The 19,944-nt window shown below is 39.4% G+C and overlaps 1 protein-coding gene across 3 annotated transcripts in view; it reads left to right on the top strand.

Moving 5' to 3' along the window:
* Window positions 1–19,944, top strand: part of HECW1 (HECT, C2 and WW domain containing E3 ubiquitin protein ligase 1) — a 479,331-nt gene that overhangs the window by 308,887 nt on the left and 150,500 nt on the right. For all 3 annotated transcript variants that reach the window (XM_024991127.2, XM_003585989.6, XM_024991128.2), the window contains exon 6: window positions 27–196. In XM_024991127.2, the coding sequence (XP_024846895.1) occupies window positions 27–196 (170 nt within the window). The remainder of the gene's footprint in view (window positions 1–26; window positions 197–19,944) is intronic.

Here is a 19,944-nt window from a genome sequence, read left to right as displayed (position 1 = left end):
AAATTGAAATATCCTCTATTTTATAGATTTCCAGGCCATGGGGTTGAAGAAAGGGATGTTTTTCAACCCAGACCCTTACCTGAAGATTTCTATTCAGCCTGGGAAGCACAGCATCTTTCCTGCCCTCCCCCACCATGGACAGGAGAGGCGATCCAAAATCATTGGCAACACTGTGAACCCCATCTGGCAGGCTGAGGTGAGTGCCCGGGCCCTGAAAAATGGGCTTAAGTGACAAAGCGAAGTGACTGACCATGAAGCCCACGTGCTACTCCCTCCCTTCTTGGAGCCCCAAACTCTTCTGCTTAGTTCATGGTTCTCTTGGTCCTAGAGGGGAGCCGTGTTTTCCTTGGGTTGTAGCTCCTAGGAATTTTTTTTTTAAGTGGGTGAAGTGGAGTTTTTTTTATATTTATTTTATTTTAATTTTTATTGGAGTATAGTTGATTTACAATGTTGTGTTATAGCAAAGTGAATCAAGTATATAGCAAGAATATAGCAAAGTGAATCAGTTATACATATATCCACACTTTTTTAGATTCTTTTTCCATACATACCATTAGAGTATTGAGTAGTGTTCCCTGTGGTAAACAGTAAGTCCTTATTCGTTATCTATTTTACAGCTCAGATGGTAAAGCGTCTGTCTGCCTGCAATGTGGGAGACCCAGGTTTGATCCCTGGGTCAGGAAGATCCCCTGGAGAAGGAAATGGCAACCCACTCCAGTATTCATGCCTGGAAAATCCCATAGACCGAGGAGCCTGGTGGGCTACAGTCCATGGGGTCACAAAGAGTTGGATAGGACTGAACGACTTCACTTTCACTTTCAGTGTGTATATGTCAGTCGCAATCTCCCAGTTTATCCCTCTGCCCTTACCCCCTGGTAACCATAAATTTGTTTTCTATGTCTATGACTCTGCGTCTGTTTTGTAGATAAGCTCATTCATCCATGTTGCTGCAAATGCCTTTATTTCTTTCTTTTTTATGGCTGAGTAATACTATATTATATGCATGTAAAACATTTTCTTTATTCATTCCTCTGTCGATGGGCATTTAAGTTGTTTCCATGTCTTGGTGGGTACTGGAACCAGTACCCCAACATACAAGGGGACGACTGTAATAGCCTCTTCATCTGATTCTGAGCCTGCAAGCAGAACTCCCTCTCTCTGCCTTTCTGTGGGAGCAGGAAGAAATGCATTCTCACATACTTCCCACACGTGTGGCCCTTGAGTGAGAGTGACAAATTTAAACTGTGTCCGTCTGGACCAGTTCCAGAGATTCTCACACTGTCAGGTTCCTGGGACAGGTAAAACAATAAGCCCTAGAATAACACTGGGGTTGCGTACTATTTGATTTAAATAGGTATAAATTTAAATAGATTTAAATCATTCACACCATCTTCCTGGTTTGCTTGGTGCTAGGCAACTTGCTGGAGCTTTTGAATAGTTTGATGAATAGTCTGATGAAGGTGATTTTCTTCTCCTACATGTGTCTCCTCCGCCAGCTGGGAGCAAGGAGGTTCCTCAACAAGACCTCATCTGGCTCAGCCTCACAATGACTAAGTCTTGTCTGAGAGAACTAGCAGAAAGTTGTCACCCCATTGACTGCCTAGCTCCCTTCTTTAGCTTGAGGGAATAATCTGCAGACTGCGTGGCTTAAGGAACAGGGAGGCTTAGGACATGAAAGTGCTGCAATATAATGTAGGAGTTAAAAGCACAGCTTTGCAGTGACACAGACCTTGGTTCAAATCCCAGCTTGGCTAGTTATTAGTTGTGTAACTTTGAGAAATCAGTTATCCTCGATCTGAGCATCATATTATCCTTATCAGGCTGGTGCTGATGGTCCAAGGCACTCACTTTGGGCAGTATTCTTTTATTCTTCAAAGTAGATCATCTCTGATGCAGAACTTTCAAGTATCCTTGACAAGAAAGTGTAGATATCTGGGAACAAAGATTTTTCATTTTCTGCTTCCTAGGCTTAATTAGGCTTTATAAGGGCTTCCCAAGTGGCTCAGTGGTAAAGAATCCACCTGCCAACATAGGAGACCCAAAAGACTTGGGTTTGAGTCTGGGGTTGGGAAGATCCCCCAAAGCTGGAAATGGCAACCCACTCCAGTATTCTTGCCTGGAAAATTCCACGGACAGAGGAACCTGGTAGGCTACAATCCATGGGGTTGCAAAGAGTAGGACATGTCTGAGCACCACACATGCTTTGTAGAAGGTGCCATAAGGGAGACAGAGTTGTATTTGAGCTTCTTACTACTTTGGTTATCAACAGACTGAAAGCACGCATAGTGCCACTAGCATGGAGTCATGAATCTTAAATGATTTGTTCCTACATTCCTGGCTATTCTTGGCAGTTATTTATGGACTTCTCACTGCATTCCTGGGAATACAAGATGCCACAGAAATTTATAGTACATGAAAAGAAAAAAGCCTCTTTCTTCTGAAGAACTTTAGAGAAGCTTGTACTAAGACCTTTAGCCATAAAGGTATTATTATAAGTCTCAAAGAGCATTTATAAAATCCAGCACCATCAGAATATGTTTTGGCTTAAAATGTCAACTAGATTCACTTTAGGTTCTGAAGCAATTTCTGAATCTTTAGTTCAGATTTATTTTGCTCTGCAAGGACATAGCAAGCTCTCAGTCTTCCTCTGCTTCTTGACCTACTCGGGTCTTTCCAGCATGCTGTGGCGAAGGTTTGCATCCCAAAATAAGTTCTACCATGTGTCTCCCCCACAAGGCTCAGACTGAGCTTGTTTCACTTGCTTTCTTAAGTTAACCAGAAGAGTAACTGGCTGAGAAGTGATTTAAAACAGTGGTTTGTGTTACTGCAAAGCTGTATTTTCAAAGCCCCTAAGTGAGCCTAGAGTGCCCAGTGCTCAAATGTGGATGTCTCAGCCCCAGTGGAGAACATCTGAGGCCTTCGATGACCCAGCATTTTTTACCACTTGTGTCAGTTAGGGATGCCTCTGGCTCTGAACTAGAGAAAGCCTGGCCAGCTGTGATATTTCTCACAAACAGTAAGTCCAGAGGGAGGTGCGCAGGCAGTGCAACCACTGAGCACAGCCCCCAGGGACCCGAGCTTTCTGGGTATTCCTACTATACCTCAGCAGATGGCTCTCCTCTTCCTGTCTGAGAACTTCAAACCCAAGTTCCAGGTAGGAACAAAGCAAAAAAAAAAAAGAAAGAAAGAAACTTTCTTCTTGAAAGGCTTTCAATTTTTATCCTGTAGGAGAAGCCCTTTTCAGCAAAAGCCCTATTAACTGTCACAGGACCTCACCTGTTTGGGAAGATCTGATATTTCACTTCCCCGACTCCAACAGGGAGGGCAGGGGAAGAGGCGGTGAACATGGGTGCTGAATAAATGGGTTTATAGTGTCCGCAATGTGCTTCAGTTGTACTTCCAGCACCTTTCACCTCCGACACTATACTGAAGTCACTCTCAGTGGCTGCTTTCACGTGGCTGTATAAATTGTTTCTTTGCTTACATCTGCCTAAAATGGACATCCTCAACTAATGCTACCAGTGACTCCTGCTTATCCATAGATTCTCAGCTAAAATACCACCTCCTGCCTGGTACTCTCTCCTAGGCCTCAGAAGGAAAGTGCTCCATCCTCTGCTCCTTTGTCCAGACTTCTACCAGAGTATCTTTTATTTTCACAGCTGTCTTCCTCATGAGACTTTGAGCTCCTCAAGGAAAGAAATCCTGTCCAATTTATCTTGATACCTCCAGTTCCCAGAGCCTAATCCTGGTAGTTTCTATAGGGCTTACTATGCCAAGCCATGTTCTAAATATGTTATATAATTAACTCATTTCATCCTCATAACAATCCTGTAAGATATGTACTATTGTTATCCCCATTGAAAGATGAAGAAACCAAGAACTCAGAGAAGTTAAGTGATTTTCCTAAGATCATACAGCTGGTAAATGACAGAACCAGAATTTGAACCAGTTCAGAGCCTGATATTGATCAGTTTTGTGCATGGGTGGTTGTGAATAAATTCTGGAGAAAGTATCTATAGCTTGTATCAGATACTCAGAATGACCATTATATCCTCTTACTTTAGGTGAAAAAAATCAGTTGACATCGACAGCATTGAGTGATAAGGCCCACGTCAATTATCAAAAGCTTAAGTTGTTCTTTCCAGCTAATTGTATGAATGCCTACTTCTGGAGAATAAGTTTAAAGGATAAATGAATTTTTTAATATGGGGAAAGCAAGGTGAAGTTCTCATGGTTGATTATTGATTCATTTAAGAAATATTTATTGTGCATCTACTCTGTAATAGAAATTGAAGTGGCAGGAAGGACACAAAAACGATCGATAGATAAGACCCCACAGGCACATGGAAGGAAACAATACAGTGAAATAAATGTCCTAATCAAGGTGTGGACAGGATGCTGCGAAGCACTGAGGGAAGACCTCACAGAGGGTGCACTCTTGGACTTGGGTCTTGACAAGGGGTAGAACATTTTGGGGGAGAGGGAGGGCATTCCAGGTGCATGTGCAAAGGTACCAAGACACCCACAGACAATTAGAGGGCAGTTCAGGAACGTCTCATGGGTGTAGCTTGTGGTGTGCACGGACGTGAGATGGCAACTGAGCTGGGTTTACTGTAATCACACACATTGCGTGGTTTCCTGACCTCCTTACAAGTGAAAGGTAATGTTGGCTTCTGGGTCTCACATTGCAACCCATGGTGAATGAAATGAAGATTCCTTGCTCCTGCTGGATTTATGCAAGCCAGTAAATCTCTATGCAAGAAGGTAAATGAGGACCAAGTGTCCTACTTTCTGTATTTGCTAATTAACATTCCAGCGATGTTCAGTGAGAAATAATTGATGTTGCTCGCAGTTAAGAGCAAGAATACCCTTTAACATGTAGTTTAAATGCTAAATTTATTTCTATGATTAATGTTTCATTAAAGTCTTATGTGATTTTTTCAAATTTATGCAAGTTCAAACTTGAAACATATTTTTGCTGATTAAAACAGGCTAGCTAAATCTTAGAAAAATTAAAGTTACAATCAGAATTTTTAAATGAGGGAAAATGGAGAGAAATAGATATTAAATGTAATGCAGACTAAAAAAATTAAAAAAGACTTCCAAGTTGATTGATTTATCTCTTTTTTTTTATTATTATTACTGTAATTAGAAACTTCTTTTCACCCTGGGAACACTCTTCTTGATTTTAGGTCTGTTTACTTTCCAGGATGGATATAATGAGCATTTATAAGATTATAACTTCACAGAGAAGTAAACAGAAACAGCAGCAACTAATGAGTTTGGGGTTATCTGTTCAGCATGCTTATATACAGAGTATACTTCTGCCTCTAAATAAAACAGGGAATTCCTGAAAGTGGAGTCTCAGAAATATCAAGCAGGTTGAGCAGATATTAAAATTGGGCCTGGGCCCTGGTGTATATTCATCTCTACCCAGTCTCTCTGCTTCTCTCAGAGCTGGGTTAATTAATCCCCTTACTACTCCAGTCTGGTCACAAGCTCAGAGGATTAGAAGCCAAGTAACCTTAAGGCTTCCCTGGTGGTTCAGATGGTAAAGTGTCTGCCTACCATGTGGGAGACCTGGGTTTGATCCCTGGGTCGGGAAGATCCTCTGGAGAAGGCAATGGCAACCCACTCCAGTACTCTTGCATGGAAAATCCCATTGACGGAAGATCATGCTAGGCTGTAGTCCATGGGGTCACAAAGAGTCAGACATGACTGAGCTACTTCACTTTCACTTTCTTTCTTTTCAACCCGAAGGAAACACCATCTCATAATATGATGTGTCTGATGGAGTAGAGCTGCCTTAGACTGCTGTGCTCCAGGAAGGCCTCTCTGAGTTCCTCTCATGTGAACTGAGAAGCCAGACATATGAAGAACTGGTTGGATGTGCATCTCAGACAGAGGAAGCAGCCAATGTGAAGTCTTGGGTGTAACGAGCTTGCATGTCTAAACAGCAGGAAGGTCACTGTGGCAGGAGGATGTCAAGTATGGAAGGGATAGGGTCAGGTATAAGATAAAGTGTGAGAGAGAGGCAGGGAAGTGATTGGGATTTGATTGTAAATGTGGTAAGAGGCCATTGGAGGAGGGAAGCATCTGATTAAAACTTTATAAAAATTATCCTGCATTTATATGCAGAATGGATTATAAAGAGGTTGAGATGAAAGCAGTCGATTTCGCTTCTGGCTCTCATGGAGCAGCATGTGACACATTAACACAACACAATGAGAAAAGCCAGTTAAAAGACAAAAATTAAAAAGTGGTGATGACCTATGAGAATGGTTAAAACAAGTAGAACTCATATGGTTAAGATCCTGGAGGGGAAGGAATTGCGAGTGAGCCAACTTTCTTCTACTACTTTTTAAAAGAGCAGTAAGGTAGGCAAAAGGAGAAGGCAATGGCACCTCACTCCAGTACTCTTGCCTGGAAAATCCCATGGACAGAGGAGCCTGGTAGGCTGCAGTCCATGGGGTCGCTAAGAGTCGGACACGACTGAAGTGACTTAGTAGCAGCAGCAGCAAGGTAGGCAAAAAGCTCCTGAAGGTTTAAGAGGAGTTTGATGTCATCTCATGGTACTGAAAAGACGAAGTAGGAGTTCTGGATCCTCCAAGGAGGAGGTGACCTAGAAAACCCCAGATTCTCAGTTGGATTTCTGGCTGGCTGAGTATATGATCTGTGTGTGCTCAGTTGCTCAGTCACGTCTGACTCTTTGCAGCTCTATGGACTGGGACCCTCTGTCATGGAGATTCTCCAGGCAAGAATACTGGAGTGGGTTGCCATGCCTCCCTCCAAGGGATCTTCCCAAGCCAGGGATTGAACACAGGTCTCCCTCACTGCAGATGGATTCTCTACCGACTGGGCCACTAGTGAAGCCCAAGAATACTGGAGAGGGTCGCCTATCCCTTCTCCAGGGGATCTTTCTGACCCAGGAATTGAACCGGGGTCTCCTGCATTGCACACGTATTTTTTTGCCAGCTGAACTACCAGGGAAGCCCATAAGTATATGATCAGGGCCAACCTATGGTAGAAAACTTGAAGACAGCTCAAACAACTCAGTCTCTGATTAAAAAAAAAAATCTGACCCAGTAATGATAAAAACAGACACATTGAGGTTTATTGTTGGAAGTTTTTTAAATGTAGATTTTAAATACTTTGTATGTTTTCAAACTTAAAAAGCTAGACATAGACAATAAAAAGATAAATATAAAATGTCCACTACCTTGAAAATTAAGCAAAAAAACTCCTTAAAAATCTACGAGTCAAAGAAGAAATCACCAAAAAACCTATTTTAAAAAATATTTTGAACTTATTAAGTTATAATGAGCATATGACATATCTAAACTTGCAGGATGCAGCTAAATTAGAAAAGAGCTAAATATCAGTGTTCTGAGTTCACATATGAATAAGCTACAAAATTAAGAGCAAATCAAACAAAAAGAGAGCAGAGGGAAGTATACTAGTATAATGAACATAAATGCAAAAATCACTGAAGTAGAAGACAAATGCATAATATAGAAAATTAACAAAAATCAAAATGTAGTGTTCTTATATTTATTAAAAAATAAGTGTATATTATAGTGTTTATGCTAATAAATTTGAATGGAAAATTCCTAGAACAATATCTTACTAAACTTACATGACAATAAATAGAAATGCTGAATAGTCTATTAAGGAACTTAAGTATGTAATTTAAAAACCTTTCCACAAGGAAATTTCTAAGACCAGAATTGTCACTGTTGAAATCTCCCAGACATTTAATGAAATAACAATAATCTTGTACAAATTCTTCCAAAGAAAAGAAATGTGTTTTATGAGGCAAACTTGTTTTATACAACCAACAAAACTTTGATACCAAAATCTTACAAGGTCAATACAAGAAAGGCAAATTTCATTCCAAACTCTCTCATGAAAATCTGTGCAATTATCCTAAACAAAACATTGACTAATTGAATCCAGGAACATAAAAAGGCTAATACTTTACCAAATTGTGTTTATTCTAAGAATGCTAAAAGCTCAATTGATGTAGCTGTTTTTCTCTGGCACCAGTGTTGCCATCATTTGCTGAACTCCAGCTGAACAAGAAAGGGAGTAACTAGTTCTCTCTGTTATGATTTGTACTAGGCTTCCTACAAATCTAACAATGGTAAAACACCCAGGAAGCAATTAGACACAAAACTTGCTCACAGGAGTGTGCCACCATTACCAGAAGCTCACATAATTTGTTAGTTTATGAACTTCCCTCCAGTGTCTGGTATATATCTGCATAGGACTTCAAAAAGATCTGCAATTCCTGATCACTGCTGTTGATTTCTTGTTCAGAGTCATGAAGCTGTATGCTCTCTACCATGTGTAACAATTATGCCAAATGATATCTAGTTAGGAAAACTGCATATGGATAATGTGCTTAAAATCTCCCATAGTGGTAAGTATTTCATTATCTAACAAAACAACAAAAATCTTCCATCTACTGGTAATTGTGAATATCAGAATTTTTTTATGAAGTATCTAACTGCAAATAGAAAAGCAGTGCATAGATGCACAGTTTGGCATTATAAGGGGTTTGGGGTTTTTTTTTTGTTTTTTGGTCTTTAATCCTCCTTTTATGATTATTTTTATCTTTATTATCTTTATTAGGAAATAACTTTATACATAAATACAATTTATTACAAACAAGTGAAAAAACTGCATTTATTTAAAACTTTACATTATGACAGTTTTGTGTATTGGTAGTCGCTCAATCATGTCCAACTCTTGAGACCCCATGGAGTGTAGCCCACCAGCCTCCTGTATCCATAGGATTCTCCAGGCAAAAATACTGGAGTGGGTAGCCATTCACTTCTCGAGGGAATCTTCCCAACCCAGAGATTGAACTCTGGTCTCCTGCATTGCAAGGCAGATTCTTTACCATCTGAGCCACGAAGGAAGCCCAGTTTGTTCTTTTTGCTGCAAGTACCATTCAGTTGTATGGCTATACATATTATTTATACACTTACCTGCTAATAGACACTCAGATTGTTTCCAGATATTGACTATTGTGAACAAAGCTGCTATGGATATGCAGGTACAAGTCTTCTTTCTCTCAAGAAATACCTAGAAATGGAATGGCTAGATCATTTTAGGTGGGTGAAAACTGCCCAAAAGTTTTCAGTGTGGTTGCACCAGTTCATATTCCCACCAATAGTGTTTGAGAGTTCCAGTTATTCTGTGTCCTCATAAACACTTGGTATTCTTTCTTAATTTTAGTTATTCTCAGTTCAGTTCAGTTCAGTTGCTCAGTCGTGTCTGACTCTTTGCGACCCCATGAACCTTCGCAGCACGCCAGGCCTCCCTGTCCATCACCAACTCCCGGAAGTTCACTCAGACTCACGTCCATCGAGTCAGTGATGCCTTCCAGCCATCTCATCCTCTGTCGTCCCCTTCTCCTCCTGCCCCCAATCCCTCCCAGCATCAGAGTCTTTTCCAATGAGTCAACTCTTCGCATGAGGTGGCCAAAGTACTGGAGTTTCAGCTTTAGCATCATTCCTTCCAAAGAAATCCCAGGGCTGATCTCCTTCAGAACGGACTGATTGGATCTCCTTGCAGTCCAAGGGACTCTCAAGAGTCTTCTCCAACACCACAGTTCAAAAGCATCAATTCTTCAGCGCTCAGCTTTCTTCACAGTCCGACTCTCACATCCATACATGACCACTGGAAAAACCATAGCCTTGACTAGACGGTCCTTTGTTGATAAATGGTAACTTAATGTGGTTTTACTTTGCATTTGTGTGATGATTAATGGTATTGAGCATCTTTTCATCTGCTTATTGGCCATTTGTACATTTTCTTTTGAGAGATATTTGGAGATATCTAAGGGTTTGAGAGTTCTTTATATACTCTGATTCAAGTTCCTTGCCACATATCTATTTTACAAATATTTTCTCCCAGTCTGTGGCTTGCATTTTTATTAGTACTATATTTTAAAGATGAAATGTTTTATATTTTTATGATGCCTAGTTTATCAGGTAATTTTTTCTTGATTCATGCTTTCTGCATTCTATCTAAATCTGCCCAAGTTAACAAAGACAACTATTAAGTTTTCTTCTAGGAGTTCTATAGTTTTCATTCAGTTCAGTCTCTCAGTCATGTCCAACTCTTCATGACCCCATGGACTGCAGCACAGCAGGCTTCCCTGTCCAACACCAACTCCCAGAGCTTGCTCAAATTCATGTCCATTGAGTCAGGGATGCCATCCAACCATCTCATCATCTGTCATCCCCTTTTCCTCCTGCCTTCAATCTTTCCCAGCATCTGGGTCTTTTCCAGAGTCAGTTCTTCACATCAGGTGGCCAGAGCATTGGAGCTTCAGCCTGACCATCAGTCCCTCCAATGAATATTCAGGACTGATTTCCTTTAGGGTTGACTGGTTGGATCTCCTTGCAGTCCAAGTGACTCTCAAGAGTCTTCTCCAACACCACAGTTTAAAAGCATTGATTCTTTGGTGCTCAGTTTCTTTATGGTCCAACTCTCACATCCATACATGACTACTGGAAAAACCATAGCTTTGACTATATGGACTTTGGTCAGTAAAGTAATGTCTCTGCTTTTAATATGCTGTCTAGGTTTCTCCTAGCTTTTCTTCCAAGGAGCAAGTGTCCTTTCATTTCATGGCTGCAGTCACCATCTGCAGTGATTTTGGAGCCCAAGAAAATAGTCTGTCACTGTTTGTATTGATTCCCCATCTATTTGCCATGAAGTGATAGGACTGGATGCCATGATCTTAGTTTTTTGAATGTTGAGTTTTAAGCCAGCTTTTTCACTCTCCTCTTTCACTTTCATCAAGAGGTTCTTCGTTTTCTCTTTGCTTTCTGCCAAAAGTGTGGTGTCATCTGCATATCCTAGGTTATAGATATTTCTCCCTGAAATCTTGATTCTATCTTATGTTTCATCCAGCCCAGCATTTTGCATGATGCACTCTGCATATAAGTTAAAAACAGCCTAAATGTACTCCTTTCCCAATTTTGAACCAGGCCATTGTTCCATGTCCCATTCTAACTGTTGCTTCATGACCTGCATACAGATTTCTCAGGAGGCAGGTAAGGTGGTCTGGTATTCCCATCTCTTTCAGAATTTTCCAGAGTTTGTTGTGTTCCACACAGTCAAAAGCTTTGGTGTAGTCAATAAAGCAGAAGTAGATGTTTTTCTGGAATTCTCTTGCCTTTTCTGTGATCCAATGGATGTTGGCTTTTTTAATCTCTGGTTCCTCTGCCTTTTCTAACTCCAGCTTGAACATCTGGGAGTTCTCAGTTCACGTACTGTTGAAGCCTAGCTTGGAGAATTTTGAGCATTACTTTGCTAGCGTGTGAGATGAGTACAATTGTGCAGTAATTTGAACATCCTTTGGCATTTCCTTTCTTTGGGATTGGAATGAAAACTGACCTTTTCCAGTTCTGTGGCCACTGCTGAGTTTTCCAAATGTGCTGGCATATTGAGTGTAGCACTTTCACAGCATCATCTTTCAGGATTTCAAATAGCTCAACTGGAATTCCATCACCTCCACTAGCTTTATTCGTAGTGATGCTTCCTACAACCCACTTGACTTTTCACTCTAGGATATCTGGCTCTAGGTGAGTGATCACACCGTCATGGTTATCTAGGTCATTAAGATCTCTTTACTGGGATCACTCATTTATGGTGTTTGTGTCAGGAAACCAAAGTAATAAAAGATGATTACTTTATTGAAAAAAAAGATAGTTTTTGTATAGTTGTTCTATGTATTCTTGCCACCTTTTCTTTATATCTTCTGCTTCTGTTAGGTCCATACAATTTCTGTCCTTTATTGTGTCCATCTTTGCATGATATGTTCCCTTGGTATCTCTAATTTTCTTGAAGATATCTCTAGTCTTTCCCATTCTATTGATTTCTTCTTTTCTTTGCACTAATCACTGAGGAAGGCTTTCTTATCTCTCCTTGTATTCTTTGGAACTCTGCATTCAGATGGGTATATCTTTCCTTTTCTCTTTTGCCTCTCACTTCTCTTCTTTTCTCAGCTATTTATAAGGCCTCCTCAGACAACCATTTTGCCTTTTTGCATTTCTTTTTCATGGGGATGGTTTTGGTCACTGCCTCCTGTACAGTGTTATGAACATCTGTCCATAGTTCTTCAGGCACTCCGTCTATCAGATCTAATCCCTTGAATCTATCTGTCACCACTACTGTATAATCGTAATGGATTTGATTTAGTTCATAACTGAATGATCTAGTGGTTTTCCCTACTTTCTTCAATTTAAGTCTGAATTTGGCAATAAGGAGATCATGATATAAGCCACAGTCAGCTCCCAGTCTTGTTTTTGCTAACTGTATAAAGATTCTCCATCTTTGGCTGCAAAGAATATAATCAATCTGATTTCCGTATTGACCATCTGGTGATGTCCATGTGTAGAGTCTTCGTTTGTGTTGTTGGAACAGGGTGCTTGCTATGACCAGTGTGTTCTCTTGGCAAAACTCTATTAGCCTTTGCCCTGCTTCATTTTGTACTCCATGGTCAAACCTGCCTGTTATTCCAGGTATCTCTTGACTTCCTACTTTTGTATTCCAGTCTCCTATGATGAAAAGGACATCTTTTTTGGGTGTTAGTTCTAGCAGGTCTTGTAGGTCATCATGGAACCATTCAACATCAGCTTCTTTGTCATTATTGGTTGGGGCATAGACTTGGATTACTGTGATTTTGAATGGTTTGCCTTGGAAACAAATAGAGATCATTCTGTCATTTTTGAGACTGCATCCAACTACTGCATTTCAGACTCTTTAGTTGACTCTAAGGGCTATACGATTTCTTCCAAGGAATTCTTGCCCACAGTAGTAGATATAATGGTCATCTGAGTTAAATTTGTCCATTCTGGTCCATTTTAATTCACTGATTCCTAAAATGTCAATGTTCACTCATCATCTCCTGTTTGACCACTTCCAGTTTGTCTTGATTCATGGACCTAACATTCCAGGTTCCTCTGAAATATTGTTCTTTACAGCACTGGACTTTACATCCATCACCAGTCACATCCACGGCTGGGCGTTCTTTCTGCTTTTGCTCAGCCTCTTCTTCCTTTCTGAAACTATTTCTTCAGTCTTCTCCAGCAGAATATTGGGCACCTACCAACCTGGGGAGTTCATCTTTCAGTGTCCTATCTTTTTGCCTTTTAATACTGTTCCTGGGGTTCTCGAGGCAAGAATACTGAAGTGGTTTGCCATTCCCTTCTCCAGTGGGCACGTTTTGTCAGAACTCTCCACCATTACCTGTCCATCTTGGGTGGCCCTACACAGCATGGCTCATAGTTTCATTCGGTTAGACAAGGCTGTGATCAAAGTGATCAGTTTGGTTAGTTTTCAGTTTTACAGTTTTAGCTTTTGAAAATATGCTTCTAGGATCCATTTCCAGTTTATTTTTGTATATGGTGTGAAGTAAAGATTGATCTTCATTTCTTCCATATGGATGTTGAGTAGTTCCACTACCTTTTGCTGAAAAGAGTTTCCTGCTTCCTGTACTGTATTGGTACCCATATCACATTTCAGTTGAACAAATAGTTGTGGGTCTGTTTCTGGGCTCTCTATTTCATACCATTGAGGAATCTGTCTTTCTTTCATCTTTGTGACTCTGTCTTGATTATTGTACCTTTCTGGTAAATCTTGAAATCACTAGAAAAAGTCTCTCAACTTTGTTCTTTATTTTATATATATATAATTTTATATTTATATAATTTTATATTACAAATTAATTTATAATTTATTTATAATTTAAATAAAATTTAAATTATAAATTTTATATTACATATAATTTTATTTATTTTTGGCTCTTCTGGGTATTTGTTGCTGTGTAGGCTCTTTCTGTAGTTGCAGCGAGCAGGGCTTACTCTCTAGCTGTAGTGTGAGGGCTTCTCATTGTGGTGGCTTCTCTTGTTGCAGAGCACAGGCTCTAGGGCTTGTGGGCTTTAGTAGTTGTGGCACATGGGCTCTAGAACACAGGCTCAATGGTTGTGATGCACAGGCTTGATTGCTTTGTGGCATGAGGGATATTCCAGGGCCAGGGATTGAAACTGTGTATACTGCATTGGCAGGTGTTTTCTTTATCACTGAGCCACCAGCGAAGCCCTTGTTCTTCATTTTAAAAATTGTTTCAGCAACTTCCAGTTGCTGGTTCCACATGTAAGAAGCTTAGAAGTTGACCATCCATCCTAACAAGTGAAAATCTGAACAGACTGAAAAGTCAACCTAGATTTGAAAGAGAGGGGAGGACACAGAGTGAACTGTGGTACCCAAGATCAGAGAGACAGAATGCCAAATACAGGGAGTCATGACTTACCAGAGCAGAGACTCTTGGCAGAAACCTACCACATGAACCAATGATGAATTGCTGAAGGTCCAATATGCACAATTCGGACAGTTTAAAAACTCCAAAAGAATCCAGCTGTAAGGGTGGACCCCAAAGCATTGTAATATTTATCTCCAGGAACTCGACCAGGTTCTCACAGTAAATATCAGAGAAAAAATTCCCCTCATGCTTCCAGCAAGGGGAGGGGACAAGGAAGCATTTTCAAAGTACATCAGAGCCCTCTGCTCTTAGCAAGGCCTGTACTCAGAAAATTATTTAACCAGAGCCTAACCTGCTGGAGTATTATCAGATCCTAACTGACATGGGAGAAGAGAAATAGTCATCTTCAGCCCACTCTAGCCATCCTGTCACACCTAATGGGGGAAAATATAGAGAAACACTTAAGAAGTTCACATTTCAGAGGTGACAATTTTGCAGGGTACAAAATTTTAGATTATGTGTGGTTTTTTTTTTCCTCTCAGCCACTTTTCACATTTCATTCCATTCTCTCTTTGTTTGCTTTGTTTGTGAAAGTGAAGTCATTCAGTCATGTCCAACTCTTTGGAACCCCATGGACTGTAAGCTACCAGGCTCCTCTGTCCATGGGATTTTCCAAGCAAGAGTACTGGAGTGGGTTGCCATTTCCTTCTCCCGAAGTGGCAACCTTCTGTTTGTGAGGAGAAGACAAATATGATTCTAATCTTTGTCCCTCTGTAAGTAAGATGGTTTTTTCTTCTTGCTTCTTTCAGATCTTTTTGTATTTGATTTTCTGTAGTTTGAAAATTACATGTCTAGTGGTAACTTTCGGACATTTGTCTTGCTTGGTGTTCCCCAAACTTCCTAAATTTGTAGTTCATTGTCTGACATTAATTTGGGAAAGTTTCCATCACTGTAACTTTCTGCATTTCTTCTGTTCTTTTTTCTCCCTCTGGTATTCCCACTATATATATGTCATTCCTATTGTAGTTGCCCCACAGTCCTTGGAAGTTTTGTTCTGTTCCATTCAGCATTCGTTTTCCAAGTTTTTGATTTTGAGAATCAGAATTTTACTGATATATCTCTAGCTCAGTTTTTGTTTTTTTTTTTTTCTCAGCTGTGTCCAGTCCACAAATTAGCCCATCAAAAGTATTTTTCATTTTGGTAACAGTTTTTTTTTTTTTTTTTTAAATCTCTATCCTTTCTTTTTGGCTCTTTCTTAGGTTTCTCATCCCTCTGCTCACATTGCCCATTTGTTCCTGCATGTTGTCCATTAGAGCCCTTCCTATATTAATCACAGTTCTAAATTCTTGGTCTAGCACTTATGACATCCCTAAACTCCAAAACTTTGTCCACCTGATGCAAAGAGCTGACTCATTTGAAAAGACCCTGATGCTGGGAAAGATTGAAGGCAGGAAGAGAGGAGACAACAGAGGATAAGATGGTTGGAAGGCATCACCGACTCAATGGACATGGGTTTGGGTGGACTCCGGGAGTTGGTGATGGACAGGGAGGCCTGGCGTGCTGTGGTTCATGGGGTTGCAAAGAGTCAGACACGACCAAGCAACTGAACTGAACTGAACCATGTCTGGTTCTGATGCTTGGTGTGTATCTTCTTTTTTCTTTCTTTTTTTTTTTTTTTTTTGCTTTTTGATGTGGCTTATAGTTTTGGCTATCTTAATAGCCAGATACAACATACTAAAGAAAAGAAACAGCAGTAAATAGAACTTTAGTAATATGGTGGTAAGGTGTGAGAGGATGTTTACAGTCCTATGAGTAGATCTCAGTTTTTTAGTGGGCCTAAGTATCTTTTTCAGCTTGATAGAGAATCTTTACAATTGTAAAGTTCTATAGTTGACAATATAATAGTTGATAATCTCAAAGGTTTCCCCCACTAAGGGCAGGAACAAGGCAACAATGTAACCTCTCACCTCTCTTTTTCAACATTGTACTGGAAATCCTTGCTAATGGAATAAAGCAAGAAAAAGAAATATAAGGTATATAGATTGGGAAGGAAGACTTAAAACTTTTTCACAGATCATATGATTGTCTATGTAGAAAATCCAAAAGAATCAACAAAAAACTCCTAGAACTAATAACTGATTATAACATGATTGCAGGGTACAGAGCCAATATAGAAAGTCAGTTGCATTTATATATATGAACAAATGAAACTTGAAATTAGAAACACATGAAATGCTTAGATATAAACCTATCAAAATATGTACAAGATCTGTATAACCACAAAACTGAAGAATGAAATCAAAGAAGAACTAAATAAATTGAGATATATTCCATGTTCATGGATAGGAAGATATATTATAGAGCTGTCTGTTCTTCCCAACCTGATCTATAGATTCAATGCAATCCCAATCAAAATCCTAGCAAGTTATTTTTATGACTTGTATGACTTGCTGACAAACTAATTCTAGAGTTTATATGGAGAGGCTAAAGACCCATAATAGCCAACACAGTATTGAAGGAGCAGAGCAAAATTTTAGGACTGGTGCCACCCATCTTCAAACCTTACTGTAAAGCTACAGTTATCAATACAGTGTGGTATTGCCAATACATACATGCATGCATACATACATACAGATATACAAGTAAACCAATGGAACAGAATAGAGAGCCCAGAAATAGACCCCCATATGGTCAACTGGTCTTTGACAAAGGAGCAAAAGGCAATACAATGGAAAATAGAAAATCTCCTTAATAAATGGAGCCAAAACAACTTGACATTCAGATGCAAAAAAAAAAAAAATGAATCTAGCTATAGACCTTACACTCTTCACAAAAATAAACTCAATATGGATCACAGACTTGAGTGTGAAATGAAAAGCTATTAAACTCCTGGCAAAGAAAATAGGAGGAAACCTAGATGACCTTGGAGAGAATGATGCCTTTTTAGATACAACATCAGAAGCACAATTTGTGAAAGAAATAACTTACAAGCTGGACTTCATTAAAATGAAAACTTCTGCTCTGTGAAAGACAATATCAACAGAATTAGAGGAAAAGCCACAAACTGGGAGACAGCGTTTACATGAGAATTATAAACATCTGATAAAGGCATGTTATCCAAAATATACAAAGAACTGTTAAAATTCAACAATAAGAGACCAAATATCCAAATTTTAAAATGTGCCAAAGATCTTAACAGACTACCAAAAAACAGACAGATGGCAAATAATCATTTGAAAAGATGCTCCACGTCATATGTGATCAGGGAAATGCAAACAAAAACAAATGAGATACCACTACACACCTGTTAGAATGCTCAAAATCTAGAACACTGACAACAGCAAATTCTGATGAGGATGTGGAGCAGTAGGGACTCATACATTGCTGGCAATAGTGCAAAACTGCTACACCCACTTTGGAAGACAGTTTGGCAATTTCTTGAAAACTAAACATACTTTTGTACCATATGATCCAACAGTCAAGCTCCTTGTTATTTACCCAAAGGATTTGAAAACTTATGTCCACACTAAAGCCTGCACATGAATATTGATAGAAGCTTTACTCTCATAATTGCCAAAATTTGGAAGCAACCAATATGTCCTTCAGCAGTTGAATGGGTAAATGTTATAAAACAGTCGTCCATTGTCCATCCAGACATTCAGTTCAGTTCAGTTCCGTCACTCAGTCATGTCCGACTCTTTGCGACCCCATGAACCCCAGCATGCCAGGCCTCCCTGTCCATCACCAACTCCCAGAGTCCTCCCAAACCCATGTCCATTGAGTCGATGATGCCATCCAACAATCTCATCCTCTGTCGTCCCCTTCTCCTCCTGCCCTTAATCTTTCCCAGTATCAGGGTCTTTTCCAATGAGTCAGCTCTTCGCATTAGGTGGCCAAAGTATTGGAGTTTCAGCTTCAGCATCAGTCCTTCCCATGAACACCCAGGACTGATCTCCTTCAGGATGGACTGACTGGATCTCCTTGTAGTCCAAGGGACTCTCAAGAGTCTTCTCCAACACCACAGTTCAAAAGCATCAATTCTTCGGCACTCAGCTTTCTTTATAGTCCAACTCTCACATCCATGCATGACCACTGGAAAAACCTTAGCCTTGACTAGATGGACCTTTGCTGGCAAAGTAACGTCTCTGCTTTTTAATATGCTGTCTAGGTTGGTCATAACTTTTCTTCCAAGGAGTAAGTGTCTTTTAATTTCATTGCTGTAATCACCATCTTTTTTATGAGCTATCAAGTCATGAAAAGACATGGTGGAAACTTAAATGCATATTAAGTGAAGAAGCCAGTCTTAAAAGGCAGACTGTATAATTGGAACTATATGACATTCTAGACAGGACAAAACTATGGAGAGAGTGAAAAGATCAGTTGTTTCCAGGGCTTTATAGGGGAGAAAGATGAAGAGGAAGAGCACAGAGGGCTTTGGGAAAGTGGGAATTCTCTATATGATATTATAATGATGGATGTAAGTCATCATACATTTGTGTAAACTATTAAAATATACAGCAGCTAGAATTAACCCTAAGATAAACTCTTGACTTTGAATAATTGTAATATAGATTGCATTTTATGATATGCTGTGTAATGCTGGATGATGCCTTGAATATTATAAATGCCATGTAGAAAACGTTGTGCATTTTGTTATGTTGCTTCAAAAAACATTGAATTCAGCTCACACTGTCATGCATTTGGTTAAGCTCATGCACACTGGTTAAGCTCACACTGTCATGCATTTGGTTAAGCTCATGCACACTGGTTAAGCTCACACTGTCATGCATTTGATAAGCGGTACCTCAGATCAAAGTTTGGTTCTTTAAGCTCTAAACACAAGCTGAGTTCATTTGTCCTCTGCATTTATGATTCTGGGATTGACCAGAAACTTGGGCCAGGTTTATAAACAAAATTTGTCTCTCTTCTTTCTAGAGTTCCTCTTTCATTCTCTGGTAATGCTGGTTGCCCCAGGCTCCTTTGCCTGGTTCTTCCAGCCAGAAAGATGGTAGAATTTTTATTGGAGTTTTAGCTGCTCAGTACCACTGTTGAGTGACTAAAGCTATTGATACATTCAGGTCAAAGACACCGAATAAGGAGAACTTATTCTATGCCAGTCTCTTGTTTCAGTGAACAAGTATCCATAATTCAACTATTAACAAACAGTTATTTCACATTTTTCTAGGTCTTGTCAGTATTTGGATTATTTTTATATAAGTAACTGTAGTTTTCTGTATTGTTCTTTGTAAATGTTTTATTAAAGTATAAGCTTAAAGTCCGTATGAGCCACCACATTGACAACATAAGGAAAAATATGTTTATTATAGTAGATCCAGAAAAAGTCATTAATGAAATTTGATATTCATTACTGATTTTTAACAACTCTTAGAAAACTAGAGAATAGAAGGGAACTTCTTCAATATGATTTTTAAAAGGAAGAATAATAATAAACTCTACAGCATACATCATACTTGATAAAATATTGAAATACATTTCCTTGAAATTGAGAACATGACAAGGATGAACGCTTTAGCCTCTCCTATTTAAAATTGTACTAGCAATCCCAGCCAATACAATAAGGAAAAATACCATCAGAATTGGAAAGAAAGACTGCATTTATTCTCAAATAACATTGTATAAGTAAACAGTGTACAAGACTCAAC

The sequence above is a fragment of the Bos taurus genome, chromosome 4 (genome assembly GCF_002263795.3).
Source record: "Bos taurus isolate L1 Dominette 01449 registration number 42190680 breed Hereford chromosome 4, ARS-UCD2.0, whole genome shotgun sequence".
In the NCBI taxonomy this organism is placed as follows: Eukaryota; Metazoa; Chordata; class Mammalia; order Artiodactyla; family Bovidae; genus Bos; species Bos taurus.
This window is presented reverse-complemented; position numbering and strand designations above follow the sequence as displayed.